This window comes from Melanerpes formicivorus, unplaced genomic scaffold (assembly GCF_026170545.1).
Source record: "Melanerpes formicivorus ecotype bairdi unplaced genomic scaffold, bMelFor1.0.p_v2 SCAF_65, whole genome shotgun sequence".
NCBI lineage: Eukaryota > Metazoa > Chordata > Aves > Piciformes > Picidae > Melanerpes > Melanerpes formicivorus.
The window spans coordinates 3210934-3230936 of record NW_027142417.1 but is presented as its reverse complement, the minus strand read 5'-3'; the positions used below and the strand labels follow the sequence as shown (position 1 = coordinate 3230936).

At 57.3% G+C, this 20003-nt stretch overlaps 2 protein-coding genes across 8 annotated transcripts in view; one reads left to right on the top strand and one right to left on the bottom strand.

Moving 5' to 3' along the window:
- SLCO5A1 (solute carrier organic anion transporter family member 5A1) overlaps positions 1 to 7251 on the top strand; it is a 35484-nt gene extending 28233 nt beyond the window's left edge. For 3 of the 4 annotated variants that reach the window (XM_068162540.1, XM_068162538.1, XM_068162539.1), the window contains exons 8-10: positions 346 to 584; positions 1358 to 1425; positions 2630 to 7251. In XM_068162540.1, coding sequence (XP_068018641.1) covers positions 346 to 584; positions 1358 to 1425; positions 2630 to 3054 — 732 coding nt within the window. In that variant the 3' untranslated portion in view covers positions 3055 to 7251. The remainder of the gene's footprint in view (positions 1 to 345; positions 585 to 1357; positions 1426 to 2629) is intronic. The other variant, XM_068162541.1, reaches the window with a different exon arrangement.
- Positions 7252 to 7666: 415 nt separating this feature from the next.
- SULF1 (sulfatase 1) overlaps positions 7667 to 20003 on the bottom strand; it is a 58425-nt gene continuing 46088 nt past the window's right edge. For 2 of the 4 annotated variants that reach the window (XM_068162535.1, XM_068162534.1), the window contains 12 exons: positions 19550 to 19678; positions 19280 to 19336; positions 18233 to 18362; positions 16025 to 16241; positions 14868 to 15102; positions 13633 to 13729; positions 13457 to 13551; positions 12979 to 13044; positions 12302 to 12474; positions 11473 to 11615; positions 11257 to 11380; positions 7667 to 9624 (listed from right to left, as the gene is read on the bottom strand). In XM_068162535.1, the coding sequence (XP_068018636.1) occupies positions 8885 to 9624; positions 11257 to 11380; positions 11473 to 11615; positions 12302 to 12474; positions 12979 to 13044; positions 13457 to 13551; positions 13633 to 13729; positions 14868 to 15102; positions 16025 to 16241; positions 18233 to 18362; positions 19280 to 19336; positions 19550 to 19678 (2206 nt within the window). In that variant the 3' untranslated portion in view covers positions 7667 to 8884. Of the gene's footprint in view, positions 9625 to 10412; positions 10447 to 11256; positions 11381 to 11472; positions 11616 to 12301; positions 12475 to 12978; positions 13045 to 13456; positions 13552 to 13632; positions 13730 to 14867; positions 15103 to 16024; positions 16242 to 18232; positions 18363 to 19275; positions 19337 to 19549; positions 19679 to 20003 lie in introns of those variants that run through there. The other 2 variants (XM_068162536.1, XM_068162537.1) reach the window with 2 other exon arrangements.

The following is a 20003-nucleotide window of genomic DNA, read 5'->3' as shown; positions in this document are numbered from 1 at the left end:
GCAGCCACAGCCTCCCTGGGCAACCTGTGCCAGAGTCTCCCCAGCCTCACTCTCAACAATTTCTTCCTCCTCTCCAGCCTCAATTTCTCCTCTCCCAGCTCAAAGCCACTGTCCCTTGTCCTGGCACTCCCAGCCCTTGTCCAAGCTCCCTCCCCAGCTCTCCTGGAGCTGCTTCAGGTACTGGAAGGCTGCTCGGAGGTCTCCCTGGAGACAAATGGTCAGCCCCACCTCTCCCAGCCTGGCCCCACAAGGGAGGTCACCTTGCCCAGCCAGCTGCAGTCAGCAGGGTCAGGTTGCCGTGCCCGTGCCGAGCCGTGCCGGGGCTGAGCCGTGCCGTGCCCGCAGGTGCGCAACTACACGGAGTGCGGCTGCGTGCAGAGCCGGCAGGTGATCGCGCCGGGCGCGGGGCCGCGCAGCCAGCTGCGCCTCGTCATCCTCCAGACCTACCTGAACCACCACGGCTACGCCACCTCGGGCAAGTGCCACCGCACCTGCAACACCCTCATCCCCTTCCTCATCTTCCTCTTCATCGTCACCCTCATCACCGCCTGCGCCCAGCCCTCCGCCATCATCGTCACGCTCAGGTGAGGTGGTGCCCGGGGGTCCCTGGGGGCTGCTGGGGTGGTGCTGCTGTGCCCTTCAGCACAGGGCTGCCCTGGGTGGGCTGCAGCTGGCTTGGGTCTGCACTGTGCCACAGAGTCAGAGAGGGGTTTGGGTTGGAAGGGACCTCAAGGTGCTCTGATTCCAGCCGCCCTGAAGGTTGTGATGCGGGAGCCCTGGAGTGCCCAGCGCTGCCCAGGAACTGCAGGGAGAGCAAGTGAAGCATCAGCTGAGAGGAGGACTCCTGAAGGAGTTTTCAGCCTCCTCAGAGCAGTGGTTTGGATTCTCGAGTGCAGAAATCAGTAACAATCCCTTGCTTTTGCTTAGCCTCCTGCCTGGGCCTGGGTCTCTCCTCTCTTCACATGAACACAGCAGCTCCTGCAGGGGTGGTGGTGTCGCTGTGCTCCTGTAGGCACAGGGAGCAGCACACAGCTGCATTCTCTGTTAATTGATCTGCACAATTAAGGAAACAAAGCAAGACATTGTATGAAGTTAGAGGAAACTGCCCTGAGAAGCCATCAGCACTGTGGGGGGTTCTCCAGATCTCTGGGTTTGGATTTTCAGGCTAGCAGAGAGCTGAGCTGGAGCCCTCGCTCAGACAGGGACAGGAGGGGCTGGCTGTGGTTTTTCCTAGCAGTAAGAGAAGCTCAGTGGAAGGAATTCAGATCCTTTTGTGGGTCAGGAAGGGTCAGGAGGCAGAGGCAGGACATACCCTGGTGGCTCTGTGGTGACCCTTCAGAGGAGGTCTCTCTCCCAGCAGGTCTGTGGAGGATGGGGAGCGACCCTTTGCCCTGGGGATGCAGTTTGTCCTGCTGCGGACTCTGGGTAAGTCTCTGTCACTCACTGTGTGTGGCTCAGGTGTGCCCAGGGCTGCCTGCACCCCACAGGCCTGCAGCTGACTGCCTGGCAGTGGGAAGCAGGGAGCAGCAGTGTCTGGAAGTGATGTAGCTCAGGACGTGTTTGTCTGGTTTTGTTGCTGCTGCCCTTGTAGAGCAGTGCTTTTGTTCCAGAGATGTTTCTCACTTGCTAACTGTACTTAGAACTGGTTACTAAGTATTCTTTTGTAAGTATGTTGTCTGTTTCGGAGCAGATTTGTATGGCTCCCAGCTGGGTGTGTTTTGTAAACCAGGAGCAGCTGTACATCAGTTGTCTCATTTCAAATGTTGCAAAGCAAAAAGGGGACCTGCAGAAGGCTCTGAAGAGCTGCTGCAAGGCTCTGAGCTGCTGCCGGAGTCAGAGCTGGCACAGGGTTGGAAGGGACCCTCCAAGGGCATATTGTCCACCCCCCCTGCAAGCAGCAAGGACACCTCCAACTAGAGCAGGTTGCTCGGGGCCACATCAGGTCTGACTCTGAATGTCTCCAGGGGTGGGGCCTCAACCACATCTGGAGCCAGCAAGGGCTGCTGTACGAGAGCAAGAGGAGGAGCCCCTGCAGCTGCACCTGGAAGGTGTCTTTGAGGCAGGACATTGCTGACTTGTCTCCAAGGTGTCTGGTTCCTGGGGAAAGCAGGAGGGCTCCAGGGGCTGGCTGTGTTTCAGCAGCTATTCAAGTCTGTGTCTGAGGAAGATCTGCTCAGTTTCAGTGCCCTCACTGCTTCAGTGACAGAAACACTTTGGCATCTCTCTGCCTTTCTCCTTGTTCTAAAGTAGCACCTCCCCCTTTCCCAGCCCATGGAGCAGTGGTCTGGATGGGATGTTGTGTTCTGTTCCTCTCCCATCTTCCCAAGAGCGGCACTGGGTTTGCTTCTGGGGGATGCAGTGGTCAGGAAGCGCTGGCTGGGGACAGGCAGTTGGAGCAGTGCCTGTTGCAAGTGCTGCTGCATTGTCCTCCTCGCCTGGCTTCTCCAGTTCCTGCCTGGGATCAGTAGCGGTGCTGAGGCCTCCTGACCATTCCCACGTCGCGCATCTCCCGCGGGAGCAGCAGCAGAGCCCTCGGGAGCTCTCGCCTTGCTCTGCCGGCCGAGGCCTGCGGCTGCGTGGCTTCCCCTGGGTGTAACAGGTGTCCTTTCTCTCGCTGTGCTCCTTGCAGCTTACATTCCCACTCCCATCTACTTCGGGGCTGTCATCGACACCACCTGCATGCTGTGGCAGCAGGACTGCGGCGTGCAGGGCTCCTGCTGGGAGTACGACGTCACCTCCTTCCGCTTCGTCTACTTCGGGCTGGCAGCTGCCCTCAAGTTCGTGGGGTTCTTCTTCATCTTCCTGGCCTGGTACTCCCTGAAGTGCAGGGAGGAGCAGCTGCAGCGGAGGCGCTGGGGGGCTCCACCGCTGAGCACCGTCAGCGAGCTGGTCGGCCAGCCTGGGCCCCGGCACAGCCACGCACGGACCCGCTCCTGCCCGCCCTGCATGGCGCCCGCAGCCCCCTGCGCGGCGCAGACCTCCCCTGGGCCCCCGGCAGAAGCAATAAATTCCTCCTGTGAGACCCCCTTGGAAGAGGTCACTGCTGAGATCTAGGCCTGGCTGGGCGGTGCCCCGGTGGGCCGGGTCAGCTGCCCGCTGCGGCGCCTCGTCAAACGCTGTGCCTTCAGCTCCCGAGGTGGTGAAACCAAGAGAGCTTCCTGCAGACAGCCCTGGCCTGCTCTGGAGGGCTGCACCCCTCACACCCGCCCCACATCTCCTTCCTGCCCTCCCAGGGAGGCGTTTGAGGAGTCCTGTTGGTCGCCGTTGCAGAGGTGCCCGTCCGGTGCCCGTGCTCTGCAGCATGAGGGTGGGCAGGAGCCAGTGGAGGAGTGACAGGAGCTGGTGTCCTTGGTGTCCAGGTGGCACAGAAAGGCTTCAGTGCATCTTCAGCTTCACCCCTGCAGGTCCTGCTCTCCAGACCTGGGGAGCTACTGTGAGTTCTGCTACAAAGCACAACTGAACTTGTTTCAACTATGCAACTGGTGGGGATGGTTTGTGCAGCGGAGCCAGGCTAAGGCTTGCTTTCAGGGGCATTGCTGCCCCCCACTCTGTCCTCAGCCTTCAGCCTGGCAGAGAAGACCAGGAGCAAAGTGCTGCCAGGCACCTGTAAAGCCATACAGAGGTGGTACATCAGGTAATGAAGGCTGAGCCGTGATGCCCCTATCCTGTCAGTGGGTGCTGGGTGGATGTGGTCCTGATTCACAGCGTGCAGGGGCTGGGCAGGCACCGTGCCTGGGGTGTCACACGTCAGTGCCAGCCCACAGCTGCACTCCCCCACCCCAGGGCAGACAGGGGCCTGCTCCTGCAGTGTCACCTGGCTGTCACTAGCACCAAAGCCCTGCTATCCCTGAAGACTGACACAACCAGTTAGAGCTTTACTGGAAGGATCCCAGCATCCCAGTGTGGCTGGGCTTGGAAGGGACCTCTGGAGATCCTCCAGTCCAAGCCCCTGCTCCAGCAGGGCACCCACAGCAGCTTGCCCAGGAGTGCAATGGCCGGGGGGGGTGGGTTGGAAGCGCTCCAGAGGGGAGGAGACTCCACAACCTCTCTGGCAGGCTGCTCCAAGGCTCTGGAAGGAAGTTTCTCCTCATCTTCAGATGGAACCTCCTGGGCTCCAGTTTGTGCCTATTACCCTTTGTCCTGTTGCTGGCACCCCTGAGAAGAGTCCCAGCCACATCCTCTTGCCCCCCACCCTTCAGCTCTTGCTGAGCAGTGATCAAAGCACCTCTGGGACTGCTCTTTTCCGGGCTCAAGAACCCCAGGGTGAGCAGCCTTTGCATCTTAGAGATGCTCCAGGCCCCGCAGCTCAGCATCTCCAGAGCCCTCTCAGACATGGGTGAGAGGCTGTGCTCCCCAGCACTGGGCAGGAAGTGCTGGCTCAGAACCTCAGCCCCTCCTGTTTCTGCCCTTGGTTCAAACTCCTCAGGTGTGCTTGGCACCTCCCTTTCTGGCTCTGGAGGCTCTGTAGTGCTGTGCCTGTGAGCTGCTCTTGGTGTCTGCAGGGGCAGGGCATGGCTTCAGGTGGACACTGGGAAGTCAAAGCTGTCTTATACCCTGCCGGGAAAGTCTTAGAGGTTCGGGAAACTAAAAGCACTCTGCTGAGAGGACTCTGATGGCCAGGTTTGGGTTTTGCCACGTGGAGAGCTTGTATGAAAATGAGTGGGGAAGAGCAGAAGTTGGACACAGTTCTGAGCACAGTTAGTCCTGGTTTAGCTCTCGATTTATCCTGCCTGAGCTGATCAGGTGTTGCATGGAAGCACTGTTCAGACTCAGAGCCTTTTGGGCAGGCTCAGGGAGCTGTTCTGGCTCTTCCTGCACTCACTGGTGGGAGATGCTCTGGCTGAAGAGCTGCATTTTGAGGGCATCTTCCTTGGAGCCAGGAAACTGCTCAGGCTGTGCCCTGCCACAGAAGGTGGACCTGGAGGCTCAGGTCCCACATGGCCTGCAGTGTGGCTGGGAGGGGCCAGCCCCTGCTGGGCTGTCCTGGTGGGGTCACCCCCAAGCACCTCAATCCCTGCTGCCTTACTGCATGTTCTGTGTGACACCACAGCTCTGTGTAGTGTTCTGTCTACATCAGGCTGATCATAAACCAGTCCAAAGTGTCTTACTGCTCTCCTGCAGCCAGATTCCCAGCTTCACCATTCCCTGGTGGGGCTGAAGAACTGGGCCAGTACCTTGGGTTGGACATGGACATCTCCAGCAGGCATGTGTGAACCAGGTGCTGTCAGGTGCTTGTTGACCTTTTATACTCTGGGCACCACCACTGCTCTCAGAGCAAAGCCAAGGTGTTCCCTTACCAGGCTTATCTCATTGTGTCTTCTCTACCAGCAGGGGAGATGCTGTGCTGCAGGGGCTGGCTGCCCCCAGCTGAACCACCCAGCTGTGGTGCTTTAAAACATGAGGTGTACCTGGGCTGTGGTTGGCACTGCTTTGGGCAGTGTTTGCCCCACAGAGGCCAGGCCTCTATCTGCACACCTCATGTTCTCCAGGGCTTGAGGTCATAGCTGTTTTTATCACCTCAGGAGTGCTTAGAAGCCGGACAGTTGGCTTGGTGGTGGCAGATTTGTTCTCTGGTGCAGCATTAGAGCTTCCTTTCCTCCCTGTACCATCGTGGTTTGCAAATAACAGTTCAGAGAGGCTCTGTGGACAGGTGTTGGAGAGTGGAAGTGTGGGGGCCAGGCATGGCCAGGGCTCAGGTGAGTGTTCTTTGCTCTGAGCACCACTAACCCATGTCATGATGTGGCTGAAGGCTTGAGGGCCACCTGAGCTACAGGAAGGGCATTTCCCATGTCCCTTCTGTGGAAACAGCCTGGAGAAAGTGAGGAGGACAGCAACCACCACCCATGCCCCACAGCCATGGTGAGCTGCAGCTTCTGGCAGCTCCCCCACCCAGTCCTCTAGCTCAGCAAATGCTCTGCTCAGTGCAGCCATTCAGACACAGCTCTGCAAGTCCAAAGTAGCTCCCCTCTCTCCTCGTTCCCAGTACCATCAGACAGGTGGTTGCTTAGCCCAGCCCCATCCTGCTCCTCCAGTTCCTGTGTTTCCCTTCTGTGTCCTGTGCTGTCTTAGCTTTTCTGTCTCCATTGTCACAACCTTGTCCTGTAACAGTGAAAAGCTGTGGAATTCATGAAGGGCTACAAACAGCATCCAAAGCATTGCTCACCTCGAGGCAGGGTGAGCCAGCTCCATGATCCTGGGACAAGTGACTGAACAGCACCGTGGTGCTAATGGGTACTGAAGTGTTGGTGATGTGCTCACCAGGGCATACCCCAGGTGCTGGAGGTGTGCCAGGGCTGGATTTGTGCTCAGAGCCTGGGCTGCTCCAGCACACTGCTTGCAGGTCCTGCTGGACACCTCCCTGCCAAGCTCTGCTGAGGGAAGGTCCTTCCAGGAGGCAGGGCAGGATTAGGCCCAGGGCACAGCTCAGGCAAAAGCTGTGCAGAAGTCCACAGAGATCTCCTCCTGCTGTAGCACAGTACTGGCCTTGCCCAATAGCCCAGGCAAGAAACGTGGGGCTGTGCTCTGGAACACCTTAACCAGGCAGCCTTGGAATGAAAGTGAGGTCTCACATCTGGAAGAGGAATGCTTGGGTTTAAACAGAGGGCTTTGGGTTTAAAACAGTGAAGGCAAAACTTGTCCCTTCTGTTCTGGATTCTGTAAGGCAATTCTTGGGTGCTGCTGTGGCTGGACTGCTCCTGCAGAGGAGGTGTCTGTGCCCTCACTAGCACCAAGAGCTCCACCTCCAGCCCCAGAAGGAGGTGAGGAGTTCTGCCTCTTCCACAGACTCCATACTTGACAATGTGAAGGGCGAGTTCAAAGCAGAATTGCTGTGCAGAATGATCCCAAAGGGAGTTTTGCTCCAAAAATGGGAATTTGGAATCAGTGAGGCCAGGGCTGAGTGGAGGTTCTCCTCAGTGACCTTCCTGCCCCCCACGGGGGAGGTTCTGCCCTTGGCTGCAGGCAGGTGAGCAGTGAGGGCACCCCAAGGGTGCAGCTCTTACAACCCTCAAAGAGAAAGGGAGAGTGGGGGGCGGGGGGGAGGGAGCCTGCAGGGCTGTGCTGTGCCCTGCTTGTTGCACGCTGCAGGCTCCTCCCTGGTGGTTGTTTCTCAGCAGAGCTTAGGCTAACTTTCCAGCTGTGTGAGTCCTCAGTGACTGGAGCCCGGTGGCAGCAGCTGTGGTGAGCAGCTGTTCCCAAAGCCAACTCTGGAATACTTGACCTTTGGAAATAAAGTGATTGCATATCCTGGCTGTGTGCTTCCTGACAGGGGACAGAGAGGGGGAGGGGGGTGCTCTGCAGCCTAGAGCACCAGAGGAGGGCTTGGGCCTTGGAGCTATCGCAGCCAAATCCTTGACCACCCAACCCAAGGGGGTCGTGATGGGAGCACCCAGAAATGAGCTGCTGGAGAGCTCTGCGAGTGGGGAGAGAGGCTAAGCAGGGACTGGCACCAGGCTTTGTGCCTAGCAGCTCCATGGGAGAGCTTCCAGGGGGAGAGGAGCAGATTATTTAGTGGAAGTTAAAGTCAAGTCCCAGCAGGGCTCAAGCCCAAGGTGTTGCTGAGCATCCCCGGGGGCAGTGCAGGACTGACAGTGTGCAGGGCAGTGCCCCATTGCCCACTGCTGGCAGCAGGAGGCCACAGGAGGTGTCTGCACTGCTCTGAAGCAGGTAGAGTAAAACACCTTTTATTTCAAGAAATATTGCTTCTAGACTTTCCTGAAGCCAGAATTGTTCTATAAAAGTATCACAGAAATACTGTACGAGGTTTAAAAACACAGTTTGCATCCTAGAGACTGCACCCCTCTGCACACAGAGCATCACTCACCCCCATAAATAGGTTTGTCTGCAGTCACCCCTGGCACAGGCACCAGACAGAGCCAGGACCTATAGCACAGGTACAGAGTCCAGCAGGAGGCTGCTGCCTGAAATCAGCCAACTCCTACTGAAACAATCTCCTTTATAAAGACATTTCAGCTTAAAGCACAACCCCATGGCTGGAAGTTGAGCTTGCAGTGCCTGTGGAGCTAGAAATGCTGCACAGTAAGGTGAATCGGGCAGGATTTTGTCATTCCCAGAGGGAGCTTGGGTCTCAGCATGGTAGTGTTGCTCTCCAGGTGTGGCTCAGGAGGATACAGCCCAGCTGGTGACAAAAGCATTGCTGATGGGAACCTCTCTACCTGCATCAGCAAACGAAGCATCAACCCCTCTGCTGGATTTGTGCTGCAGAAGATACCAATCGCAGGGAAAGGCTCCAACCCTGCAGCTCCTAGAGCTGCTTGTTGGCCACACCCTTCAATGAGAGCCACACCCTCTTAATTGAGAGCCTTGCCCTCTTAATTGGGAGCCATGCCCTCTTAATTGGGAGCCAATTAAAGCAACCAAAAGATGCAATGGTTTTGCTCACACAACACCCAGTGCCCATCTCCACACTCCAGGCTGATGAACTCTTCCCAGTTTCACAATGCCAGGAGACTAGGAGCAGGCTGAGGGCAGAAGGTGTGAGAGGTGGGCTGTGGGCTTCCAAAGTGCATTCTCCTCCCTGGCTTTGGGGGCTTCCAGTGGTTAAAATAAGTTACAGAAAAGACATTCTGTAGGTGCATTGGGTGGAGTGAGACATTCAGTGGCACTGGGATGGTTTGGGCAGTCTCTTGAAGGGAGCAGAGCTGAGTTTTGGAGCCTGTGCAAGTTCCTGCCCCAGTCCACCTCTGACTGAGCCTTGCTGCCCAGCAGGGAGGGGTCTGTGTGTGTGCACAGAACATCTGCACACAGCTGAACCCTGAGCTGGGCTCAGAACCTGGTTGTGAGGAACATGGGGGCCCACCTGTCACCAGGACCTTTGTTAGCTTGCTAAGGAGCAGAGATGATGAGGAAGGGTTTGGAGCTTGAGCTAGTCCAAGGAGAGCGGCGCCGAGGCGCTGCCTTCTGCCGGTGGGAGCTGGGAAGCTTCTCCTGCAGGACTCTGCTCTCCTCCTGCCAAGAAGGTTCCTGGTTTCTGGGTGCCAAGGGATGGATCCCTCATGGAAGTGTTCACAGCCTGGTGAACAGGGGCTTCATCAGACCTCACAGGAAGATACATTTGGTCTTCAAATATCTCCCCCCCGGCGTCACTGTCCTGAGGCACGCCGATGGGTTGCAGCAGGAAGCTGTGCCGGGACTCCAGCTCCAGCAGCCCATTCCCGCTGAAGTCCGGCTGCAAGCGCTCCCAGCCCAGCTCCCCTGCCCCAGTCCCAGCGGGGGGATTGTCCCTCCAGAGCACAGCTCCCATGCCACGGCTCTCAGCACTATCGTTGTGCCACTCCAGTTTCCTGCCCTGGCTCGGGGTGCCCCGGCTGGCGGCCAGCCCCGGGGGCCCAGCTGGCACCCCAGGCTCCCCTGCTGGCTGCCCGCTTGGGCCCTCAGCAGAGGTCATCTCCCAGGAGGCCTCTCCCGCGGCGGGGCTCTGGTCGTGGCTGTGCAGCAGTGCAAACATCCTATCTACATCCTTCAGGTCATGAGTCCAGGCAGCCAGGCTGGGGCTGTGTCCATGCCCGCTCCGCTTCACACTGTACAAGGCCCCCAGGCTGTGCCAGTCCCTCTCGCCGGTGGCACCGGGCAGCTTAACCTTCCCATCCGTCCCATAACTGCCCTCTGTGGAGAGAGAACAAGGCCCAGGGGTCAGTGCCAGCGCCACAGGGAAGCAGAGCTGCCTCCAGCTTGCTTTGCAGCGCTGTGGTCCGGAAGGTGAGTGACACCTGTGGTGACACCAGGGACCCTGGGCTGCTCACAGCTCCTGCTCAGCACAGGGCAAGAACCTCCCTGCCTGCTGCTGTGTCCTTGCACTGAGTGAAAAAGAGCAAAATAGGTCTGATTCGATGAGAGGTTGTTCCCCACGAGGGTGGTGAGGCACTGGAACAGATTGCTCAGAGAAGCTGTGGAGGCCCCAGCCCTGGCCATGTTCAAAGTCAACCTGATCTAGCAGGAGGTGTCCCTGCCCACAGCAGGGAATGCTCCTCCTAGAACAACCTTAAGGTCGCTTCCAGCCCCAACCATTCCACAGTTAGGCTCTGTGGATACCTCAGGAAGCTCTCTAAAGACATTTGGTTCACGTTTCAAAAGCAGCTGCAGACACTTCCTAAAGAAACCAGAAAGACCTCCACCAACCCAAGCCATTCCAGGTCAATCCAGCAGCAGGACAACAACCCAGAAGCAGCAGCTCTGTGTGTGGCTTCCTCAGTGTGCACATCTCAGAGGTACAGGCACGGGAGATGAGCTGCGTGAGGTCTCACTACGTTAAGTGCAGGGTGGTGAGTGGTTAGAGCATGCATGGAGAGCTGTGCTGTGGGCAGCAGGGCAGGGTGTGGACATTAGTTGGAATGGGCTGGGTCATGCAATTACTCGGAAAGAAGCTGCTGAGGAGAATAAAAAAGTGTGGATACCTGTGTGGGTCATAGCTTCCTCCATCTTTACTTCCTGATGTAGGAAAATACAAAGAGTAAATTTTGTTAGTGTTTAGACCTGGCAAAACCATTCACAATGAAGAGTTCCATGCACAGCAGCTAACTCCTAGGGAGAAACGGACTGGGTTACATAAAGACAGCTGCAGGCCAACAGAGAGCTCCTGCAGGTCTTACACAGAGCAGCTGAACCCCACCCTCTTCCTAAAGGGGCAAACCCCCAGCCCGTCAGAGGTGGTGAAGCAGAGACCCAGCTGCAGCTGAGCAGAGGCACAGAGGTGCAGCACCACAGATGATGCAGGAGGGAAAGTTCCTGTGGAAAAAAAGGACAACCTTCAACCAACCAAGTTTAAAAGCAGAGTTAGGAAGTGTGAACAGCAGCTGCTTCTCTGCTCAGAGCCTGCTGCAGGGATGAAAGCAAACAGCCTTCCGCAGAGCCAGAGGGGTGAGAGCTGGCAAATTCGGTCTCAGCGTGGTGCAGAGCCTGAGGCTGTCCAGGTGGATGGACAGAAATGGGGATGAACATGAGATTTAACACCTGCCCTGCTACCAGGAGTGGAAGCTGACCCTACAAACCCTGCAACAGAAAAAGATGATGGCCATGGAAGGTTGGGGACAGCTTAGTGCCATTCACAGGGTCACCTTCCTGCAGTCTGCCCTTGGGCTCTGTCCAGAGCAACCTGAGCTGATGGAGAAGCTTCCTGGTTGCGTGGTGTGCAGGGTGGTGGCTGTGCACCCTTCCAGACTTGTCCCAGAGGCGGGGGCGGGGAAAACAACCAAACACCAAAGAACTACACATAAAATGGAAATAGTACTTTTGCTGTACCTGTTTCCAGTCCCTTGGGCCTGGGGTTGCACTGCTTGTAACCCTGGCAGCTCCTCAGCTCCATCAGCTGCAGGTGCAGCTGGTTCAGGATGCCACGCTCCACCGTGTGCACCGTGTTGGTCAGCTGGGCAGGGGAGAAAGGCTTCTGTTAGCAGCCAGCAATATACCTGGGGGTGGGGTGGGGGTGGTGAGCTGCATTCTGTGGCAGGGCTTTACCTGATAGGGATCAGTGTTCATGTCAAAATACTCCAAGAAGCCAGTGGCAAACTCACAGAAGAGGAAGTTGTGGGTGTCGTTGACCGTCCTCAGGCACCAGTAGGTGTTGTTGTTGGAGCTCGTGCAGGCACAGAAGGAGCCCACTGCAAGCAGAGAGACAGCCTGGTGGGTTGCAGTGGAAAACAAGAGGTGTGCCTCTGCTGCTGAAACCTGGGCAGGTTTCTCGTCTGCTTAAATGCTACCTCAGTTACAACACAATATCAATTTGAACAGCGCTAGGGTCTCATGTAACCCAGAATCAAGGCTGGTAAGGTAATGCTCACCAGCAGCTAGGGGGGAAATGGGACTGATGGCAAGAACTCATAAGGGAAAGTATTTGCAGCTTCTTCACAGGAAGTCCCTGGTGGCACAAATTTGAAACCCAAATGGCATGGCTAAAATAGACCTTTGGGGTGCTGAAGTCCCTGGCAAGGTTAAAGGTCCAGTCCCCAGAAGGCTCATGGCAGCTGGAGGAAGAAGCTCATCCTTTAGAAGCAGAAACACAGTTTCAAGCCCTGTCACCTCTCTGGCTGTCTCCAAGAGCTGGCAGGAGTCTTGGTGCCTGGTTACCAGAGCCTGTTTCAGAGGCAGGTCCCTCTGGTTTCAGAGCTTAGCACTCAGCCTGGCAGGCTCCTGTCACCTGCACAAGCGATGGAACAACCCCCAGCGCTCCGCTGGTGGCTTCCCTCCCGCTGCACAGGAGCAGCAGCACTGGAGTCAGCTCTTCAGCACCAGGCTCTGAGGGCAAGGCCTGGGGCTGTGTGGCACAGCAGGTGGGCACAAGACTCACAGTTCCAGAAGGGGGCTGTCTGCCAGTGGTTGTTGTCGTGGGTGAAGCAGGTCAGCCCGGGCAGGCTGCACTCGTCGCCTTTCTTCTGCCGCTTCTTCCCCTTCCTCTCCTTCTTCCTCCTGCGGTTCTCCTTGAACAGCTGCACTTTGCCATCCACCTCCTGTGCTGCTTCCCTGTTCAGAGAGAGGGCTGGGCTGGGCATGGCTCACAGCAGCACTGGCAGCTCCACAGTTTCTGCCATTCTGATGAGGAGAGGACCCCAAGATGCCCTTCTGCTCGCTCAGCTCCCACCCCAGCTGGCAGGACACGGGCTTCCTTCCAGCCAGCATAGGAAATGATTCAGTATTCACTATCACTAAGGTTGTAAGAGACCTCAAAGATCATGCCCTCCTGCATTTAGCTTCAGCTGGGGCTTTTAAACAACCATGAGGTCAATCAGCTGGTGAAACAATCCATTTAATCTATTTTCTATCACTAGGTTTAAAATGATTATCCATAAAGGTTCACAAGCCTGTCCAGAGCTGCTAGAGGTTCCTTGTCTGAGAGAATTCCATGGGACCTTTGCCTCCCTCCCCTCCTCTTTCCCTCTCCACAATAAACCTCTAGGCACCCAAGAGTATAATTCTCCAGTCCCCAGAAAGCCAGCTGAGAGCCTGAGGGGGCAGCAGCAATCTTACTTGAAGGGATGAAGGTGGCTCTTCAGCTTCTCTTGGGCCTTTACCCCTTTCTCCTTGTTGTAGTAGCTACAGGGGAAAGGATGAGCAGTTAGCAGCTGATGAAACTGTTCTGAACACAGAGGCAAAGCAGACACATGCAGGCTGTGATGGTTCCCCTCAGGGGCTGCACAGGATGACCTGCAATGGTCACTGCAGTGAGAGAATGCGTGAGTGACCCTGTGCTGGCTGATGGCAGCACCACAGCTGGGGCAGACATTAGTTGAACACAAACAAATCAATCTGAAAATGTGAATATTGCTGCTCTTTGGGCTCCCAGAAGCTTCTGCTCCTCAAAGGGCTCTGACTGAAATGAGCACCCACAGTGGTCAGAAGCATCAGCAAAGCTTCTGGACTTTATTCTCCATCCCAGACAGCCCTGGGAAATGTGCCAGCCCCAGCAGTGTGTGCAGCAGTCTGGGCTGGGTGCCCCCTCTCTTACCTCTGCTTGCTGCAGTCACATTCATCTGGTTTCCTCCTTTTGAGGTGTCCTCTAACCTCCCTCAGGTTCTTAATTTTGTCCTGGAGAGCCTCAATCTGCAGGGGACATTTCCAAGCGTTAGTGGCTCTGAGACGGCAGAGGTGCAGAGGCTGCTCTCGGGGCCAGCTCCCTCTCACCTCCTTGTCGATGTAGGCCTTGTGGTCCTTCCAGGCTCTGGCAGACTGGTACAGCTCCCTCTCACAGTGGATGGTGTCGTTGGGAAGGATGAAACATCTGCAGCCAGGAGGTTAACAACAGGGAGAACAAAGTCAGTGGTTTCCCAGCTGCCTGCCCATATCTGTTTCTTCTCTTCTTGCTGATCAATTCTTTGTTACTCTACAAGGTCTCCTCCTCCATGACAGATGCCCTGGGCCTGCTGAGCAGAAATGCCCTGGCAATGCCATCCTGGAGATCCTTAATCCAATCAGGAATGGAACTGACCCCCGAATAAAGATCTGTTCAGAATGGAAAGCCTCTGGTTAACCAAAGCTGCCATCTCTTATCTAACCACCAGCTGCTGATAAGCCTCTTGCCAGCAGGAATGGGACTCAGCTTCCAGGTATGAAAGCAGTGCAGACCAGAACGTTCAGCTGACGGGCTAAAGATCAATGGGATCAAGGAAGATCAATAAGAAGCTAAGTCAGAGGAAAGAGTTCAAACAAGTGGTGAGACAGAAGCCAGCTGGTTACAGAGGGCAGCAGTGACCAAGCTGTTCACAGCAGGGTGTGAAAAAGGCTCCAGCAAGAGGGAAAAAGGCACCAAGCAAAAGGCCAAGGAGGTGGCTGAGAGGGAACCCCCTCCAGACTCCAGAGTGTCCACACTGCCCAGCAGAGCTGACCCCACTGCACAGGAGGATTCTGCCCACTGACACACAGCTCAGGGGCATCTGGAACCTGCAGTGATGGCTTTGGGTTCTGAAACATGGGGATGATGGAGCCACTGGGAAGGTGGAGAGGGAGAGGGCAGTGAGGAAAGGAGGGAGAGGGCAGTGAGGAAGGGAGGGAGAGGGCAGTGAGGAAGGGAGGGAGAGGGCAGTGAGGAAAGGAGGGAGAGGGCAGTGAGGAAAGGAGGGAGAGGGCAGTGAGGAAGGGAGGGAGAGGGCAGTGAGGAAGGGAGGGAGAGGGCAGTGAGGAAGGGAGGGAGAGGGCAGTGAGGAAAAGAGGGAGAGGGCAGTGAGGAAGGGAGGGAGAGGGCAGTGAGAAAGGGAGGGAGAGGGCAGTGAGGAAGGGAGGGAGAGGGCAGTGAGAAAGGGAGGGAGAGGGCAGTGAGGAAGGGAGGGAGAGGGCAGTGAGGAAGGGAGAGAGAGGGCAGTGAGGAAGGGAGGGAGAGGGCAGTGAGGAAGGGAGGGAGCCCCCAGCCCAGGCAGCCGTACTTGTGCGTCACGCGGACGGAGCTGGGGTGACCTACAGCCTCGGTGCCATCGGCCAGCATCCTGTCACCCCCAGCGTCCTCTGCTCCATCCCTGGTGGCGCTGTGACGCTTGGAGATGCTCCTGGCCCTCAGCACCTGCAGCTCCTCCTCCTCCAGGCTGATGTCGTAGATCTGCCCCTCGAACTCCACCGAGAGCGAGCGGGTCTGGCGCGTGTGCACGAAGCGGGGCTGGTACCCTGGGCAGAGCGAGGACCGCTGCAGCTGCAGCACATCTGCATGCCCGGGAGCACCACGCACCCCACAGAGGGCTAGAGTCCTGCCTAAACCCAGCTTTATTCCCCCTGGGGCTTTACAGAAAAGCACTTAATGAATGCCTTTTTGGTACCTCAGGGCCCACACTGCCCTGGGTAGAGGAAATTTCCATTGCCTGCCTGCTGTCAGGTGGAGAAGGGCTGCCCAGCCCCCTCCATGGAGACATCCATCCTGAGGAGCAACCCAGCTGAAAGCAGCTGGCTGCTCTGTAACCAGATTAGTCCTCAATAAAATCCTGCAGGAAGATTTGTAGGGTCAGACGGGGCAGTTCCTGGGGTGTTAACCACCTCTGATGTTGTCACTCATCCATCAGGTGCCTGAGAGAGTGCAACACACCAGCATCCTATTGCAGGAACAGCCCCAAGCCTGCCCGAGCTCTCCAGTGCCTCCCCTGCAGCCCCACCGGAGGCCGCTGCCACCTTGCCGTCCCTGCGGGGGTGGTCCCGGGCCGAATCCCCCTGGAGCAGAGGCTCGGCCCGGGAGCAGCCCCGGCCCCAGCTGCCCGCGGGCCATGAGCAGACAATGAGATCGGTGCCCACCACTCCAGAAGCCCCCATCCCGGTCACCTCAGCCCAGAGCTGTGCCACTTCCTTGCCATGCCTGGGCACCGCGGTAGGTGTCACCAGAGCATCACCGGAGCATCAGCACCGGGACAGAGCCTGCTCCTCGCCCTGACTGCCGCTCACCTGGGTATCGCTGTGCTATCAGTGGCGCTGTTACCGAGGCAATTAAACAGAACTAATTAGGGCTGTGCTTAGCGGAGCCGGAGGCAGAAGCATTCCGGCAGCCACCCCCGCTGGCCGCTTGCCCCGCTCCCTGCCCGAGCCCAGGAGGGCAGCGACTTACTCTGAGCGCTGGGGTTCCTCAGGAACTGTCTTTGGTTCTTCCTCTGAGCCCTGCTGCTGCGGAAATCGCTGTCCCCGCAGCTGCAGTCCTTGTCCTTGCTGCTGTAGCGCCGCGAGTGGATGCTGCGGGTCCTCTTCCTGATGGCCAGGAGGTCCCCTGGCACCTTGCACTTGTGAATTCGGAGCTTGCCAGAAGCATCCTCCGTGCACTGCCACTTCTGAGAGCCAGAGAAGCAAAGGTGATGCCTCAGCAGCTGTCCCAGCCCTGCTGCTCTCGGTTGTGAACCAAGGCAAGCAGATTGGTTTAGAAACTCATCACTCCCTTACACAACAAACTGAGAGGGGAAATGTCTCAGGGGCTAAACTCACTCATTCTTCTCAACATCCCTCTCATGGCATCAGGAGCAGAAAGCAGCCCCAATATTTGTGCAGGTGCCTTATCCTTCTGGGGATGAGGGTGCCTGGGAGCATCACTGCTCAGCCTGGGGAAGGCTAAGACCAGGTAGCAAAAGGAAACCTTCATGAATTTAAACATGTCCTCAAGAACTCATCTCCCTTGGTTCCTGTTTCAGAGGTATGGCCTAAATCTGAGAGCAGTTCAGATGGAAATATCATCCTGGGCCACAGAGGAAAGTTCCACCCTGTCCCAAGCCCCAGAGCTGAGCAGAGGGCCTGGGCTGGGGTGATAATGGGACCAGTGTGATGGAACCTGCAGTGCTGGGGATGAGCACAGCTCCACAGCTGGGGGAAGGAGGGAGCTGAAGGTGAGTTTGGATCCAGCTATGATAGGAGCAGGTGGCCCAGAGCTCCCTCACGGGGTGGACAAAATGAACACTCCCAGGTTACAAAGCTCCAGAGGAAGAAAACATCAAAGCCTCAAGTCCAGGTACTGAGCAAGCAAAAAGCAGGAACAGCACTGCTAGGGTTTGAGGATGTCCCTGGATGGACCCTCCACAGCCTCTCCGCCTCCAGTGCTCCCTGCCTCCTGTAGCACGTTCCTCCACACACCTCATCAGTCTGTCCCTGTTGCTGAGAGCCCTTTGCTGTGCACCCCCAAGGAGCCAGCCCTTCTCTTCTCCCTAAGGAGCCTTTAGTTGGTTGAAGGAAGCATTTAGACTCTCCCTTTGCCTTCTCTTAGCTAAACAAACCTCTGCCTCTCCTCTGTACTTTCTCAGCATCTCTGGGGTCCTCCACCAGCCTTGCTCCAGCTTACCAAGGTTCCTCTGCTGATGGAGGTCCCAGGTGGAGCTCCAGTTGCAGCCCACAAATACCAAGGAGAGGCAGGGACTCGGCTCCCATAGCAGTTAGCCAGCACAGTGCTCCTCCACCGGCTCCCACTGCTGGCTCGGGTTTAGGACCATCTGCCTGCAGCTCACACCACCCCTCTGTGACTCTGGGATGTTGGAAGCCCTTGGCCTCCAGGAGCCCTGGAGCTCTCCAGCCCTAATCTGTTTGCAGGGGCAACCTTTGAGCTCCCCAGCACTTTGCCCTTGGTCAAGTCTGGGACATTGTGTGCCTCCAGGGGAGGCCTTCATGGAGCATGTGTGAGGGGAGGGCTGTGGCAGAGGACCTGGCCCAGGACCTGCCAGGCCAAGGATGCTCCAGGCCAGCCTGGGATGAGCTGGGATGCACAGGGAAGGGAAGGAGCTCTGCCCATCCCCTCATCTGCAGCACAGAGCAGGGCTGGAGCCTGTGGAGCTCCGTGGGTGGGAGCAGAGCACAGGGCAGCCTTTATATCCCTGTTCAGAACAGCTCCAGGGTCTGAGCAAACATCTGAGGGAAAGGTCTGGGAGGGATCAGCTCACACTCCTCCGGGGAGCTGTGTGGGGATGGGGAGGGAGCAGGAGGATGGCAGCTCCCTCCCACACCTCCCCAGTACCACCTGGGCAGGTTGCTGTAGGTGCAGCATGAATCCAGAGCAGACTGGAGAGGATCTGGGGTCAGGCTCACTTTCTGCTAGCTCAGCTTCTCTGCCCTGCCTGCACCCCAGAGCTGCAGGGCTGAGCACAGCAGGCAGGGCTGCAGGCAGCTGGGGCTTTGCAGCAGAGGCTTTGCAGCAGGGCCAGGCACTGGGACCACTCAGGCTGCAGCAGTCACAGACAGGCTTTGGGTGGGAAGGACATTCCAAGGCCATCCAGCCCTCTCCTGCTGCACTGAGCAGGGACACTTCCCTGGGGCACCCAGAAGGGTGCAGCTGCCAGTGGCTTACCTGTCCTGGCTGCTCACAGGCTGTCTGGTACCTGGCTTGTTGGCACAGCTCCTTCACCCTCTCGTACTTCGGCAACTGGTTGGACTGCTGAGTGCTTTTGCTGCCTTCCTCCTTCTTGCGCAGGAACTTGCTGTGAAAGAATGGAAGGTCAGGATTCTGGACACATTCTGCTAAACTCTGGGGATAAGGAATGCCATGGGAAAAGCAAAGCTGCTGGAAGATTCCATGTCCCAGGCAATCAGGAGGCCAGAAAGTTCCTGTGATAGTCTGGAGACCTTCTCAGCACGCTCCAGTATTCAGGAAGTGGCTACACAGAAGGTGGAGACTCTCTCCACAAGGAGGCACAGGGGCAAGGTGAGGAGCACTGGGCACAAGCTGCCCAGGGAAGTGATGGAGAACCCCAGCCTGGACACTGTAAAGACTGGTCTGGTCAGTGCTGAGCCTTCCTGTCCAGGCTGTGCTTTTCCCAGGACAGGTTGGACCAGATGATCCTTGAGGTCCCTTCCAGCCTGCCATCCTGTGACCTGTAACCTTGTGTCTTCTATCACCTCACATCTTCTGTCATCCCCTGTGTTGCCCATGGACCCTTGTGTCCTGCATCACACAAGAGGCTCTGTCAAGCCACAGAGAGCTCTGAGGAATCTGCTGTGAAATCTTTACCCAGAGAAAATGCTGGCAGCAGTAGCTGGCAAGGTGAGAGGGAGGGAAGAGGTGCCAGGGACAGAGGGGCAGCCCCAGGCAGCAGCCTCCTGGGCACACAAGGCTCAGCTGGGATGATGTGTGGGGGGAAGCACAGCATCAGTGGGCAAGAGAGCTGTGCATGGCTGGGGCTGAAGCAGAGGTCTGGGAAGCACAGGAGTCAGATGCTGACAGGGGTGGGCACAGGGCAGTGTGGGAGCCAGGGGTGGGGAACTAGGGCAGAAGTCAGCTTTGCTTGCAGAACACCCTGCTTTGCTGACCACAGCAAGCAAGAGGAGGCAGCAGGGAGGAAGGCATGTCCCAGGTGCCAGCAGGCAGGCTGTGCCCAGGCTGTGCCCTGGCACTTACCCTCTCTCCACCAGGAACGTGTCGCGCCAGACCTTGGGCTTCTTGTTAGTGCGGAACCTGGAAGCAGAGCAGTCACAGTCACTGCAGGCCCCTCTGCAGCACTGCTGCTGCTGCCACTGCAGCCCTGAGCAAGCAGCTCTGCCCCAGCACAGCTCTTGCAGAGCCTCCCCCAGCGCCCAGGCTGTGCTCGTTGGCACAGCACCGCTCCCCTGCTCAGGGGTTCGGTCGCTCCGCTGCTTGCCGGCTAGCCCCCTCCGTGCTGGGACCCACCTGTTTCCCGGTCTCTCCAGGTCCAGGAGCTTCAGGACAGATTTGCCATCCATATCTGGAGGTGTGTCGAGCCCTGCTATATCCAGAATTGTTGGAGCCAGGTCAATGTTCAGAACTATCTGAGGCACTCTGCAAGCCAACAGAAAAGGTCACAGTTGTCATGTGCTCCACGTGGAAGTCTCCACCTGCTCTTGGGGATGGAGTGGCAATGGAAGGCTCTCAGGGCTTTGAAGATGGAAAGCTCCACACGAGTGCTAAGCTTAGAAAATCCCCTTTGAAGTCTCCAGCTGGGGCCAGCAGCCCAGCACTGGGGACTGCCACCACAGAGGGCTGGGCACAAGGAGCTGCAGTATCCACACTGCCCTTATCTCACTGGCATGACCCCCTCCATCCTGCTCAACCAGAAGCTGAGCACCCCCCTTCTAAAACCAGACCCCGCAGCTCTACCCTGCAG